Source organism: Wasmannia auropunctata, unplaced genomic scaffold, assembly GCF_000956235.1.
Source record: "Wasmannia auropunctata unplaced genomic scaffold, wasmannia.A_1.0 LD336061.1, whole genome shotgun sequence".
Classification (NCBI taxonomy): Eukaryota; Metazoa; Arthropoda; class Insecta; order Hymenoptera; family Formicidae; genus Wasmannia; species Wasmannia auropunctata.
This window is the reverse complement of record NW_012026829.1, coordinates 601,424-614,750: the sequence shown is the minus strand read 5'-3', so window position 1 is coordinate 614,750 and position 13,327 is coordinate 601,424. Positions and strand designations below refer to the sequence as shown.

General features: G+C 48.9%; 1 protein-coding gene across 1 annotated transcript in view; it reads right to left on the bottom strand.

The window, feature by feature from the left end:
* Positions 1-12,874, bottom strand: part of LOC105450482 (protein groucho-like) — a 66,777-nt gene extending 53,903 nt beyond the window's left edge. Inside the window, 2 exon segments of the mRNA XM_011690334.1 lie at positions 6,291-6,694; positions 12,393-12,874. Coding sequence (XP_011688636.1) covers positions 6,291-6,326 — 36 coding nt within the window. The 5' untranslated portion in view covers positions 6,327-6,694; positions 12,393-12,874.
* Positions 12,875-13,327: the final 453 nt, after the last annotated feature.

Sequence of the window (13,327 nt, the reverse complement as noted above, 5' to 3'; positions counted from 1 at the left end):
GATGAGAACCGCTTGGGATTTCAGTGGGCGGCGTTGGTCCCCTCATCAAATGCTTGTCATACCGTTCTTACCCTCAAACTCCGGAGCCTAACGGATCCCAACAGCCGAGTAAAGCTCGTACCCCCGCACCCCCGTATACACAACGAGAAAGAGGATTGTGCGTGCGTGTTCGTGTGCGTGTGATGGGAAGCGGACTCGACTACCCCAATGGACATCGTAGACCGACGCTTAAAAAGCCATAGGCCGGAGCGATACGCCCCTGTGGATGGATGGGAATTATGCCGCTAAAACTCACCAATTACGAAACCCGAACGGCTTGCCTCTTCACTCTTTCTATCTCTTCCTCTCTCTCTCTCTTTCTCTCACTCACTCACTCGTCCGCGACCTCCCTTTAATCTTAAACGCACCAAGTATCTCCTCCAAATACGCGAAGGGAAATGAGTAATTAGTTTCCGACGGGGTTTCCGAATTTACAACTGTAAACCGTTAATACGAATACCACGCTGTAGTTAATTATGACCGTTTAAAACTTTTACGGAAATGCTGCAAAAAAGTATAAATTTTATAGAAAGTTACTGAGATCGATTGTAATTTTCACAATTTTATATTAATAAAAAAAAACTGGAAAAAGTTACTGGAAAGATCGAAGCGCAATAAAATTTTGATTAATTCAGATTTATCGATTTACGATCTAAAATTGACGCGCGTGAAGTAATACGTAACGGTACGGAGGAATCGCTTGTAAAACGTAAAGTAGAAAATCGACGCGCGCTAGATGGGAGAGAGATCCGTGCAATTGTGTTCGAGAAATGCTCGGAGAAATAGTTGCTATCCAGAGCCGGGGCGTCGGCGATATAACGTGTATTTACGACGGGGGTCAAACAATGGGCGAGAGAGAGGACGAGATGAACAGAATCCCTTTCGATGTATCATAGTCCATCATCCGCCGCGGTGAAAAGGACCATTCGTCTGATTACGATTTCGCGAAATCCCGCGCACGTCCACGTGACGGATTAATCAGGGGAAACCGCGCATCATTTCTTGCCTTTCCCCGCTATTAATTAATCTCCACGATTAATCACTCCGGGCACTTCTCGTCGGACAGTGAATCGTTCTTGCTCTCGGAAACCTAACTTAAACGAAAAAAAAGAGAGAGAGAGAGAGAAAGAAAATTAAAAAAAGAGAGAGATCGAATTAATGTTGCAATTTATCGAAATGTTAATTATTGGATTTTTACGTGTGAAAGGAATCGAATGTAGGAGCGTAACACGTTCGAAAACACGAGCAAATATTATACCTGCGAGTGACAAACGCGCCGTGCATAAATATCATCGCTGCACTCCGGCGAAGTTAACGAACAAAATTAAATAGCGATACGCGCTTAATACCCGCGGCAGCGAGTCAGTATTTTACGGTAGTTCTGAAAACACTTTAAAATCGGCCCCAATGTCTTTTCCACACTTTGTTGCCGGTGCACGCGCGGAGGACCCGGGAGTTATGATCCCGGTGCCGTAAAGAGGGAAGAAGAATTTCGGTGTGCGTTTTCGTGCGGCGCAACAAGGAAGGGGCGAGGCGCGCGGCCGTAAAAACTTTGGAGCGTTTCCATTATTCCGAGAGAGGAAGTAAAACGCGCCGAGAAAGACCGGCCGTGGGAGGGATTTTAAAGGGTTTTCAGCGTTGGCGAGCTTGTTACATAAATCGCGAAAGGTTGATACGAAAATGAGAATGTACTTTTTATAACGTTTCTCCTCTTAAATTCTGCGCGAGACAAGATTAAATACGCGCGTTTCAATATACTATATATATCGCGTTTACGTTCTAACTATACGGTTAATCAACGTGCAGAATAGCAGAAACGAGAAATCTAATTAGAAAGTAAACCTCCGAAACGCGCCGAGTTGTTCTCATTAAAAAGAGATATTTCTAATCGCATCGATCGTCGAAGCGCGCACACAGTCTGCCTCCACAAATAGTCTGTCCCTTTATTAAATTAATCTTATTAAATTTTGCGTAACTTTTTACAAAAGGATCGTCCTTACGTTTGCTTTTATTTTTATTTCTGTGACGACTGCGCAATTTGTTGGCTGCGAAATGGTTCCGTCTAGCCCCGACTCTTTTCCTCTCTTTCAAAGCTCAACGAAGCCTCCGGCGAACATTTTCAATTTTCACTCCTCGTACCAATTCGGACGAGCCATTCGGCGAACAATTAGTCGCCGAACGATTTGATTAGCGATTGTCATCGACAAATTTTTTTCCGTCCCCCGATACGCGGAAAAAGCTCACGACCGACCGACCGACGGGCAGATCATTTTCATGCGGCAATCCCAATTTTTTATTCGGCCAATTACAACGTAATTCTTCAATCGCCACGCGAATGCAGAGTCCCTCCAAACAATATTCGGGGGCCACGTCGTATTCGAGTAATTTTTTTCAGTTAATTCTTTCTCTTCCCGAATATTCCTCCTTCAATATTTTTCCGTTACAACAAGCATTCACAAAACCAATCTTGCAACCAATAAATCGTTCGTTCTATTGACCATTAAAAAAATTCATCACTGCACTGTGCGTTTCGCTCCGAATTTATGAGCAATTCTCACTCTATAACTCAAGAAAGATTCCGCGTACCTCGAGAATATCGAGTGCCGTTTTCACTTATTTTTCTCAAGAGCATAAATAAATCGTTCCTACATAATATGTTATGTACGTTTGCATAATTTGCGTATCAACAGAAATGTACAAATGTTTCAGTTTCATGTAGCGTGTAATGATCATAAACCGCAAGCGCGTAATTTTACGAGCCGAAAACGTTGTATTTCTGCCCTCCTTTTACGCGAAAGAGGCAATAAAGCAATAAACGGCGAGATTTTTGATATAAAATCCAGCGCGGGTGATATCTCTCTCTTTCTTTCTCTCTCTTGCTCTCCCTCTTATACGAGAGGGCGAGGCGCGTAGAATCCGCGGAATCTGGAGCACGAAACGACACGGCGAACCGGCACGAAAGGGCGCGGGAAGGAAGGCGGCGGCGAGGAACGGGTCGGCCGGGAGGTGGATAGGGCCGCGCGGAGAGGAGAGCGAGAGAAAGGAAAGAGAGAAGAAAGGGACGGCGAAACAAAGCGGCGTCCCTTTGTCCCGCTCTCGGTGTAGCTCTCGCATCGCTCTCGTGCTCGCGCGCTCAGCCAGGCGCATTTTGCAAAGAGCGCGTCGCGAGACTCTTGTTGTCCCCGCGATATTACTTCCTACATTTGCGCAAATTATATCGCCGCGGCAGAGACGCTGTCGCTGCTGCTGCTGCTGCTGCTGCTGCTACTCCTGCCGTTGCTGCTCCTGCTTGCGAGCGCTCGTTCGCCGCACTTTTGTTCCCGCTTAACTTCTAATGCACGTCCGCGACACGAGAGATAACTATTAATCAAAGACGTGAGCAGGGAACGGAGAAAGAGAGACAGAGAGAGAGAAAGGGGGGAGGAAAGGAAGGAACGTTCACCTAGTTACGCCGCTGCTATTAACTACGATCTACTATCATGAATCTTCCCTTTTTTTATCTCAAACGATGACTGACAATGAAGGAGAAACTTCGAATACGATCGCGCGAGTGACAGCTGACACGATCGTGAAGCGTAAAACGCGCTGCATATCTCCTTTTTTATTTAAGAGCGTACACAAAAACGTTGCAGTTCGATCGGGCTATAAAAGGAACGTGATTCTCCGCGCGGAGACGGCTATCCCTCCGCGAGATCAAAATTTATTCTCGTCGGATAAAAATTGAATACGTAACGAGAAAGCGGAGCGTTTTGTGTCATAATTCGTTATGTAATTGATCTCGAAACATGGATAGACACTGTAATCAAATGAGTAATCTCCGCATCTTTTTTTTACCCGTCGCGATGGGAAATTGAGGAAGCCATTCTCCAGTCTTATCTGCGACACTCTCCGATCTTACTTGATGCCTCCGATGTTCCCCCGACTTTCTCGCTTTTCACGGTTTTCTAGACATCGCGTCTTAAAACAACGGAAGACTCTCGTCGCGAATAACTATTTCGCCTTTTATTATCCTCCTCGCAAAGGATCGAGTTACAGAATTACGAGCGTGACGCTCGCCAGCGTGCATTCGTTTATTTGGTTGGCAAGCAAGGAGAATGGCTCGTTCGTCCTAACATCTAGCTTTTCCGTTATACAGACGATCAACCGTCACGCGAAATACGCGACGGCGAACTTTGTGAAGTGCAAGAAAAACAAGTGGTAACCATAACCGAACCAAAACATTCTGGAAATTTTGCTTTTATTTCTTTAATTAAATATTCAGTCAAAAGTCAAATCGTATCGTAAAATCGAGATCGAAACCAGAATTTATCAATTGCGAATCGGCTGCTCTCATACGGAGAGCCACATATCACTCTACGCTATTAATAAAAAAGTAACCTCCATTGATTACTTTACGAATGTTTTAAGTGGCATTTCAACTCTTCACAATTATGATACGTGCACATTTTTTTTTTCAACGAAACGATACTCTTGTAGGGCCATCAATAAGAATCTTCTTCCGAGCCTGTCGGCCACATCTTCCAATTAAAGAGAGGAATGTAAGTAACCGCTCTCGATGAGAACCGCGCGCGTATAAAAGGCGATCGCGTGCCGCAACGATTACACTCGAATTATGCGTCCGCTATTAACGGCGACTGTGCAATGTTATCTGCTTTCTTCGCAACGTTATTATCGCGAAATCTATATCACGGTGTTGTAAAGATTAATTTCCACTCCTTTCGACCAAAAGATACCCTGACACGCTAATGATACCCTCGCGGAAAGACGACGCCGTTCGAATCGCGCCAGAGACGGAAGCAAAAGACATTATACTCGTCGTATATGCAAGACTAGCTTGAATTTTTTTTTTAACAGCATGCAACGCGTCACGAACAGTTTCCTGTTAAATAACGACGCGTCGTTACGATGCCCGACTTCGTTCCCTTGGATCAATTACGTTTAATGGTAAATCGCAATAATTGTCAGTTGTCTCTCGCGGGCGTTTTATAGACGATCCGACACGGCGTCTCGGGAATATCCGGTAAAGAACTTATCGAAACACAAAAACGACATTTATAAATTTTTGCGATTCTTCTCGGGTCAATTATGTCGTTTCAGCTCTATCGCGATAATTATTAGCCGTTTCGTGCGACGTTAAAAAAAAGTGTCACGTCACTCCTTCGATCTCGCGGCGGAATACACGCGGAAATTGTTATCGCTCCGCTCGCAACCGACGCTTAACTTTTCTGATTCTCCTTAGGCCAATTACGTCGTTGTATTATTAGTCACCGCAATAATTATCGGGCCGTTTCGCGCGATATTAAGAGGAGTATTACGGCACCGTTATCGCCGCCGCCGCCGCGCGCCGCCGCTTCGTATGTCCGTCGGTGCGCTTCGAGTATACTCGTCGAAGAAACGATCGAGCCACTTTGTGCCCCTTGAGCGGAGCGGCGCCACATCAGCGTCAATAAGCAAACGAGTGGTGCCCACATATCGCCCATTGGCCGGTTCTATGAACGGCAATTGTTGTACGTTGACTTGCGGGCTCTATAAATAATCCTCATAATTTCTAATGGTCGCCTCTGTCTCTTTCTCTGTTTCTCTCCCTCCCCCTCTCTTTCCCTTCCCCCTTCTTTTTTCTCTCTCTCTTTCTCTCAACGTTCGTGTGTCAGCAAATTCGCCGGTGGTCTCGTTTCATCGTGAGGGACTTTGAGCTTGTGCGACGCGTGAAATTATGACGGTAAAAAGAGTGGCACGAGCGGAGGTTGTGTGGGGACGTGGCGCGGGGAACAATCAAACATTCTTCGAATTAGCAACGCGAAGTGCGAGAGCGGTCGACTTGACTCCCACGTGCTCTTTCGCTTCCCTCGCGCGCGGAGCGGTAATTACACTATATTACCCTTTGACGTTCGCTATAATGGATAACGCTAAGCAAAAATGTTGAGAATACCGGGCGTATAAGCGAAGGAATACTCTCGTGATGGCGCGCTCTGGGAAAATACCCAACGCACGGGATGGAAACTGTTTCCCGTCAATTTACCAACTTGGCCGGCACGTCAAATTGAAAGTTGGTTGAATTGGCATTCGCTTTAAATTAAGTGACAATAAGATTTCAGCGCGCCCGTCCGCGCGTTTTGCACTTTTTCATCAATTAAATTTTTACATTTAAATTTTTACTCGTCTCTAATTTTCCGCATTTCACGAACGCCACGCACTCCTCTCACTGTTAATCTCTACTTCTTTAAAGTAAAAAAAAAATGAAGATTACTTACGGGAGCGGCGGGATGTCTCGCCGGCGCGGGGTACATCTTAGTCGTCGGCAGTTGCTTCTTAGAAATCGCTGCAGCGTCCACGATACACTATGTACACGATCATTTCACCATTTCGTGGGCTCGAACGCGTCCGCGCGATTCGGTAGAGGCTCCATTTGACGACAGTTTTCTCAAGATCGATCTTCTCTCCCCGTGAACACTGTTCACATCGGCACAGCGCGATTCATCGCGGTTACTTTATCGCGGGACCGAGACAACACTTCTCTCATTTATTAATAGACGCCCGCGAAATGGCAACGGAAAACTTCGCGAATCTCGTTTAAGTTCGACGAACACTTTTCTTCGTAATTTTTTTTTCCCCCAAGCGTCGTTAAAGCTTCACACGTCGTGGAGTGCCTCCGTTCCTGTTGAAGAAAAATTGATTTTTATTTCCACGCTTCCGTATATATACGGCGCGCGTTTCGCCCTGTATAATTTAATAGTTCCTTATCGCGTTTCTCCTATTCTCGAGAAATGTTTGTTCGAGTAGAAAAATATTTGCTCGTCGGCGCTATTTAAATTTTTCCCTCTCTCGAGAAGCGGCGCTAAAAGTATTCACGCTATTAACCGCGCGGGTGGTATCTCGCAGGTACCATGCGTTTTCATTTCGTCGGCGTGGCGGAACACGCGAGCGCGCGCGCGCGCGTGTGAGTGCAGGAGCTTTACGACGACGCGACGGAGCGATCAATTTATCGTTCGATTTACTAGGCGCGTAAACTGCCGCTGCTCCTAGGAGCATTTATCCTAATCTCCGAGGCGTGTTTCGAACCGGGGACAAAGAGCGAGACAGAAAAAAAAAAGCAGCTGAGATGCAGCCCGACGCGCGGGCGGGCGCGTAAGGCGCGCGAGAAGGACGGAAAGCGAAAAGAAAGCCTGCGCGCGCGCGTATATGTATATATATATATATATATATATATATATATATATGTATATCGGGTGCAAAGCCGCCGGCTGAGCGCAACGTCACGTTCCAGGATCTACGACGCATTGATTACGATGCAATTTTCAATGGACCCACGGCGGCGACGGCCGCACGGTGCATTACGCGCGACCATTATTGCAAACATCGCGCGACGCGCGCAGCGGGCAAATTCCGCTGCGAAGCATCCGCGAAAAACGAGACTCGCGATCAGGCGGCCGCACGCGCGCGCTTCTCGCGAGTCGGTAAACAGCGAATTAGAACGAGCGACGATCCAAAATTGCAGAGCTCGTTATTCCTCCGCGCTCGTCGCGGCATTTCGCCGCGTAGTTTCGACGTAGGTGCAATAACGCATAGACACTTTGTCGAGCGATTAACGCGGCTCGAAAATTGAGGGCTTTCGCGTGAGAAAGAGAGAGCAAACGGAGTATCTCTCACGTTCGAAGGATAAATTTCCAAATTTCGTTTTCGCGGACGGTCGATTACTTTAACGTTTCATCAACTTGCGGCTCGAGCAATTTTTTTTTTTTTTTTTTGACAAACTGACGACCGGTAACCGCACGACATTCCTCCGTAACTGCGTTTACCGCGCGCATTTAAATAAGTCAATATAAATCGATCGATGTTGTGTATCTCGACAACGGGCATTTCGTTGCCGCACGTCGTGCAGGAACCCAGGCGACGTCGACGCGGCGCGAGGGAGCCGGTATAGGAAGCGCTGAACCGGGCGCGCGCAAACACTCGGTGGATGCACAGCGAGTCGTCGGTGCACCCCAGCTGACGACGCTATACGCTGGGTTAGTTTAGGCCATAGCTTAATTTCCAAGTAGAGAATTGGCCATTCAACAACACATGGAGAGGGGGAGAGGCGAGGGCGAGGACGGACGGTATAATTCGCGGTGTACGCGCCACCCTTCCCGCGCGCGCGCGCGCGCGCGCGCGACCAAACTCTCTCGCAGATTGCCGTGCGCGATTTCAGCGCGTTGTGTTTATTTTAGCCGCATCGCGCCGCAGGGCGGGTCGCGGCGCGCGGATTACGGGAAACATTTTTGCGATTTGTACGCTCCGGCGGAGAGAGAGGGGACCGCCCGGAACGGTCCAACGGCCGAAAACCAACGTGTACGCGTGGCCGGGCGGACAACGTTGCCTATTATTTTCACGCTTTTACCGCGCCGCACGATCGCATATACATGACGCGTCATTACGGGCTCTTTGTAACGCGGGATGATGTTTCGTGTAACGCGCAAAATGGAGTCATATAACCGCGTTAACAGTCCATTCTCCGCGGATAATGTATTTCGCGTGCAATACACGCATACCGGCCCCCGTGCGTGTGGATAAATATATTTATGTATACGCGCGTGTATAATGCGTGCGCGAGCGTGGAAAAAGTCGTCCAGGCCCCGAATTTGAGCCATCATTTCCATCAATTTGCCGGCAAATGCGTTCGGCGGGGACGATAAAAACTTTTCGGCTTGATACTCCCCGGCGTATGACGTCGCGACGCGTCGCGCGTCCCGCCGGCAAACGCTGCAGCCGCCGCCGCCGCCGCCGCCGCCCGTTGCCGTCGCCGCCGCGCGAAATTAAATCCGCCCTTTCCACCCTCCCTGCATTTACGCAAACGCTGAGAAAAGTTTCGCCACGTTTCCCATTGTCTCGCGGAGAGTAATAGAGATGCGGCGCGTGAGAAGCGGCAACGATCGAGGGGGGGGAGAGGGGAACCGACGGTTCTTTAAACCGCGATAATTTGGGTAAAATGAGAATTTAGATTTCGACGGGATAAAACCGGGTGCAATCGAGTCGCGATCTCGCGTCAAATCGCGTATAGCGCGTAACTAACACGCGTGATTATTCCCGAGGCGTTTGAGAGGTCTATAAAGGTGGAGAGATCGCGCTCTTCTCTCTATAAAGCTTGCCCAGTGCATTGTTTCCGGAGGAAAGAGAAGCCGGGATCGCGACGTACGGACGAGTCACGGAGAAAGTTATCACGAATCTCACGTAATCGGGCCCTCGGCTCCGATCCTTAACCACCGCCGCGCGCGATCGTCCGTGATTTCTTTACCTTCCCGATCGTTATCGCGACATGGCCGAGCGGCGGCGCACAATGGCCCGCGCGGATTAAAGGATTCTCCACACCGGACACGCTGGTGCCGCGCTTTAATTATTGAGTACCCGTGAGTGATACCCGCGCGCGCGCCGTTTACGAGTCCCACAATTTCGTTACGAGCTGTATAAGCCAAATAGTCGGGTGCGAGATAGTCTCGCGTTCCGCGACAAAGATATAAATTCTACTTCTCTACAGATCCTACGATCTTTTGTCTACGGAAATTGCAGAAATTCGGCTCGACTCGAGCATATATTTTAGATAAAAATTGTGGAATACGTTCAACGAGCGTATAGATAATGAAATCAATGTCGAAAAAATATACATATATGTATTTTTCTTTAATTATAATTAAATAGCCACCAATAAAAACGTTAATAACGCGTGAAATACCGATTTGTTTTCTTATATGTTATCGCAATTGCGCGGTATTTCGATTAACGTGAAAATACATATAAATCATGCAACAAATGATGTTTGGGATATACTCAACGCTCAATTCTACGGGTCGTTAGATTATTTTTCATATACATCGGCGACCGGTACGAAAGTATAAGAATTGCCATTGTGCCGGGGCGCGATAAAGGCGAACTGCAGCTCCGAGCGACGGAGTTACGACGGTGTCCTAATATTCCGCATACTTACGACACACGAACGATCGTGCCTTTATTAGCGGCGTCACGACGATGCGGACTTCGTAAAATGCACGCGTCGTAAAGAGCCTTATCTCGCGAAGCACGATAATTATACGGCGAGAGCAACAACTTAAGTTGCCCGCGGCAGTATAGTTTAAAGGAACGTGCGCGCGTACGTGCGTGCGTGTGTAAAAATTTTGTTTGAACAACGGATTATTAAGTAAGAAAATTCTGCCCACACCGCCGCCGCCGCGCCGGATCGACAGACATAAAATTCTGTTTTGCGTTAACGGTAAATTTACGATGACGAAATTTCGTTCGAACGGCAGCCTAACGACAATTCGTCGGAATCGGAATTATTATCGATCAGTTTTAGAAACGCGGGCACAAACGTCCGAAACGTATATATAACTTCTGCAGGGGGGGGAGAAATCCGAACTTCCGCTAGCTCTCGAGTTACTTTCTGGCGACTTTCCGAAATTCACCTCAACGTCGGGCTATCTCGGACGAGAGGAGCCTGCAACCAAAGGGGGGTCGGGAGGGGGGCGGGGAGGGCCACAATTTACGGGATATACGTGCGCGTAAAGGTTCCGCGAATCCGTACACGACAAAGGGAAACGGAGACGGAGCGTGGAGCGGCTTGTCGATCGTCTCCGACGATTTTACGAGGCGTGTACGACGATTACCTCTAACATCGTTAACCCGCCCCCCTCCACACCCCCTCCCGCAACCCCTCTCTCACCATCCCTCTCTCCTGCACCTCGCCGCTTCTCGATTATCCTCATCGTCGACTCTTATAGCAATAACGCAAGTAAAAGGCGCCGGTACAATTAATTTAGTCGGCTTGATAATATTCCAAACCCGGAAGTCGTATCGTCGCAAGATTTAAGGGAACTTGTTGCCCGTCGGGCGTAAAACGCGATTACTTCGATCAATAAATAAAATTGCGTCAAAACTTTGCGAGACTTATTTATAGAGACTTATCTTACAATAGAAATGGAAATATGCTTAGTGATTATAGGTAATGGAACCAATATCGAAAAAATAATACAATAGTATCAAAATAAATTTAAAAAATCAATAATTTAACAGATTCTTAATTCTTATAGTTATAATATATGAAATCGACTTCGGAATCGGATTTGAAATAATACCAAAGCGACTGAATTAAATGTAAATTTTAGCGTTAGGAATCAATTATATTTATTATTGAATTAAAAAGTTGAGAAACATTTATTATCGATTAAAAAATTGAGAAATTATGAAAGTTGATGGTATCGATTCTCCGTTTAGGGGTAAATCGATTCCGAACTAACCGAAGACTACGTCGTCGAAGTTTGCCCGTTCCATGGATGATCCAAGGCACTAATTAGGATTATGTTACGATAAATGCGATATCGTAATACGGAGAGACCAGATTATCTCTCCAACAAATCTATTAAACACGTACAAAGGCGATGTAACGAGACGGAAAGGAAAATTTCACACGCCTGCGGTCATTCAGATTCTACGTTTATAGACTTACATTGTTGTGACGCTACTTTCCCGCGCGCTTGCAAACGTGTTAATCGCTTCCGTATATCTTTCCCAATAATCCATTAAGCACGTCGCGATGAGACACCACCGATGGAGGGTTTGGTAAAACGAGGAGTAAAGATTCGGAGCAGCGGACTCCGGCCGGGTCTGTTGTTTGAAACTCGATTAACGAGCCCGAGTTCGGCTCGGCGGCGCAACGTTTTCTCGGAAGAGAAACGCGCGCGCCTTATCGATCAAGAAGCGGAGCGGAGGGAATTAAGCCTTGATCGGTGGGGAGAAAGGGATTAGTTTTTGCGGATGACTCGCCCGCGCCGATCCTTCCCTCGTTTCGCGAAAGACGATCGGTGTGCGCCGTAATTATTAGCCCCCCCCTCTCCCCCTCCCCCCCCACCGAACCACCAGCGGCGGCGTGGTCGGCAGCGGCGGCGGGCTCGGAGGTGAGCGGGAGATTAACGAGACTTGTGGCCTTAACGCGACGCGTCGCGCAATCGGCACGGAGCAATAGGCAGAGGAAAAGAAAGACGTCTCTCTCTCTCTCTCTCTCTCTCTCTCACCCGCACTCCCGCGAAAGTAATAATCGTCGTCTATTATCCACGCTTCGTCGATACTTCGCGCTGCGCGAGGCGGCGCGTCACGCATCGAAGCTGGTCCGCATAACTAACGAGGGCACGTGACTCCGCGCGCCGCTATAACAATATAAGTATCGCTCGCAACGAACTGTACGCGAACTCGTGGCACACGGCCGTTTCTAACCGCGCCGAGATCTTCTCGCGTCGTCGCCGCCGCGCTGCTCCGGTAAAGCCACGAAAAGATTGAGATTCAAAGGAGTCCGGCGGTTAACACACACACACACACCGCGTGACACGTACCTCGTAGAATCCATCGAAGGTCGGCGATTCTCGGCGGGATCGAACTGCGCGCGGAACGATCGTCGGAGATCTCTCCCGAGATCCCGATTTCCCGACGGTCGCGCCTCCTCCTCCGTCCTTAATCCGTCTTGGCACTGCGGCGAAAAAGCACTCGCGTTTCCTGCCGCACACTCGCCTCCCGCATCTCTCTTTTTCCTCTACTCTCTCTCTCTCTCTCTCTCGTTCTCGTTCTCTCTTCTCTCTCTCTCTCTCTCTCTTCTCTCTCCTCTTTCTCCCACCCGCTCGCTCGCGCTCCGTCTCGCACTGACACTTTCGTAGGAAGACGCGTGCACGAAGTCAAACACAGGTTCAAACGTCAAACGTGTGTGTGTACATACATATATATATATACATATATATCTGTATGTATGGCAGGCCGCGACCGGAGTCGAACACCGGAGGCGGGCGAACGTCGCGACCGAACCGCGCAACGTACGACGCTCGACTGCGAACCGGGTAGTACCGAAGTGGATGACGGGAACGTGTGAACGCCGCTTGCCGCCGCCACCGCCGACGCCGCCGCCACCGCCGCCGCCGCCGTCGCCGCCCGCCACCGCGCCGCGTCGCGCGCCACGACACACCGATGAGCGACGACCACCAACACCAACCGCCGCGGCGGGCCCACACTGACGCATCAATGAGAGCGAGCGCAACGGAATACACACACATACACACACACACAACAGCCGCGCGAGAGAACAGCAGTGGCAGCTCCGGCTCTCCGCTGCCGTCTCGCTCCCACCGCAAGCTGTCCCGTCCCCACCACAGCGTTCTCCTCACAGTCTCCCCCCCTCCCCCGTCCCGCTCCTTCCTCACCCTTCCAACCGTCCCGCGCGAGTCAAGGGCGTCGACCGACGGGGGCGAGAGAGACCGCTCTACTCTCCGCCGTTTCTCCT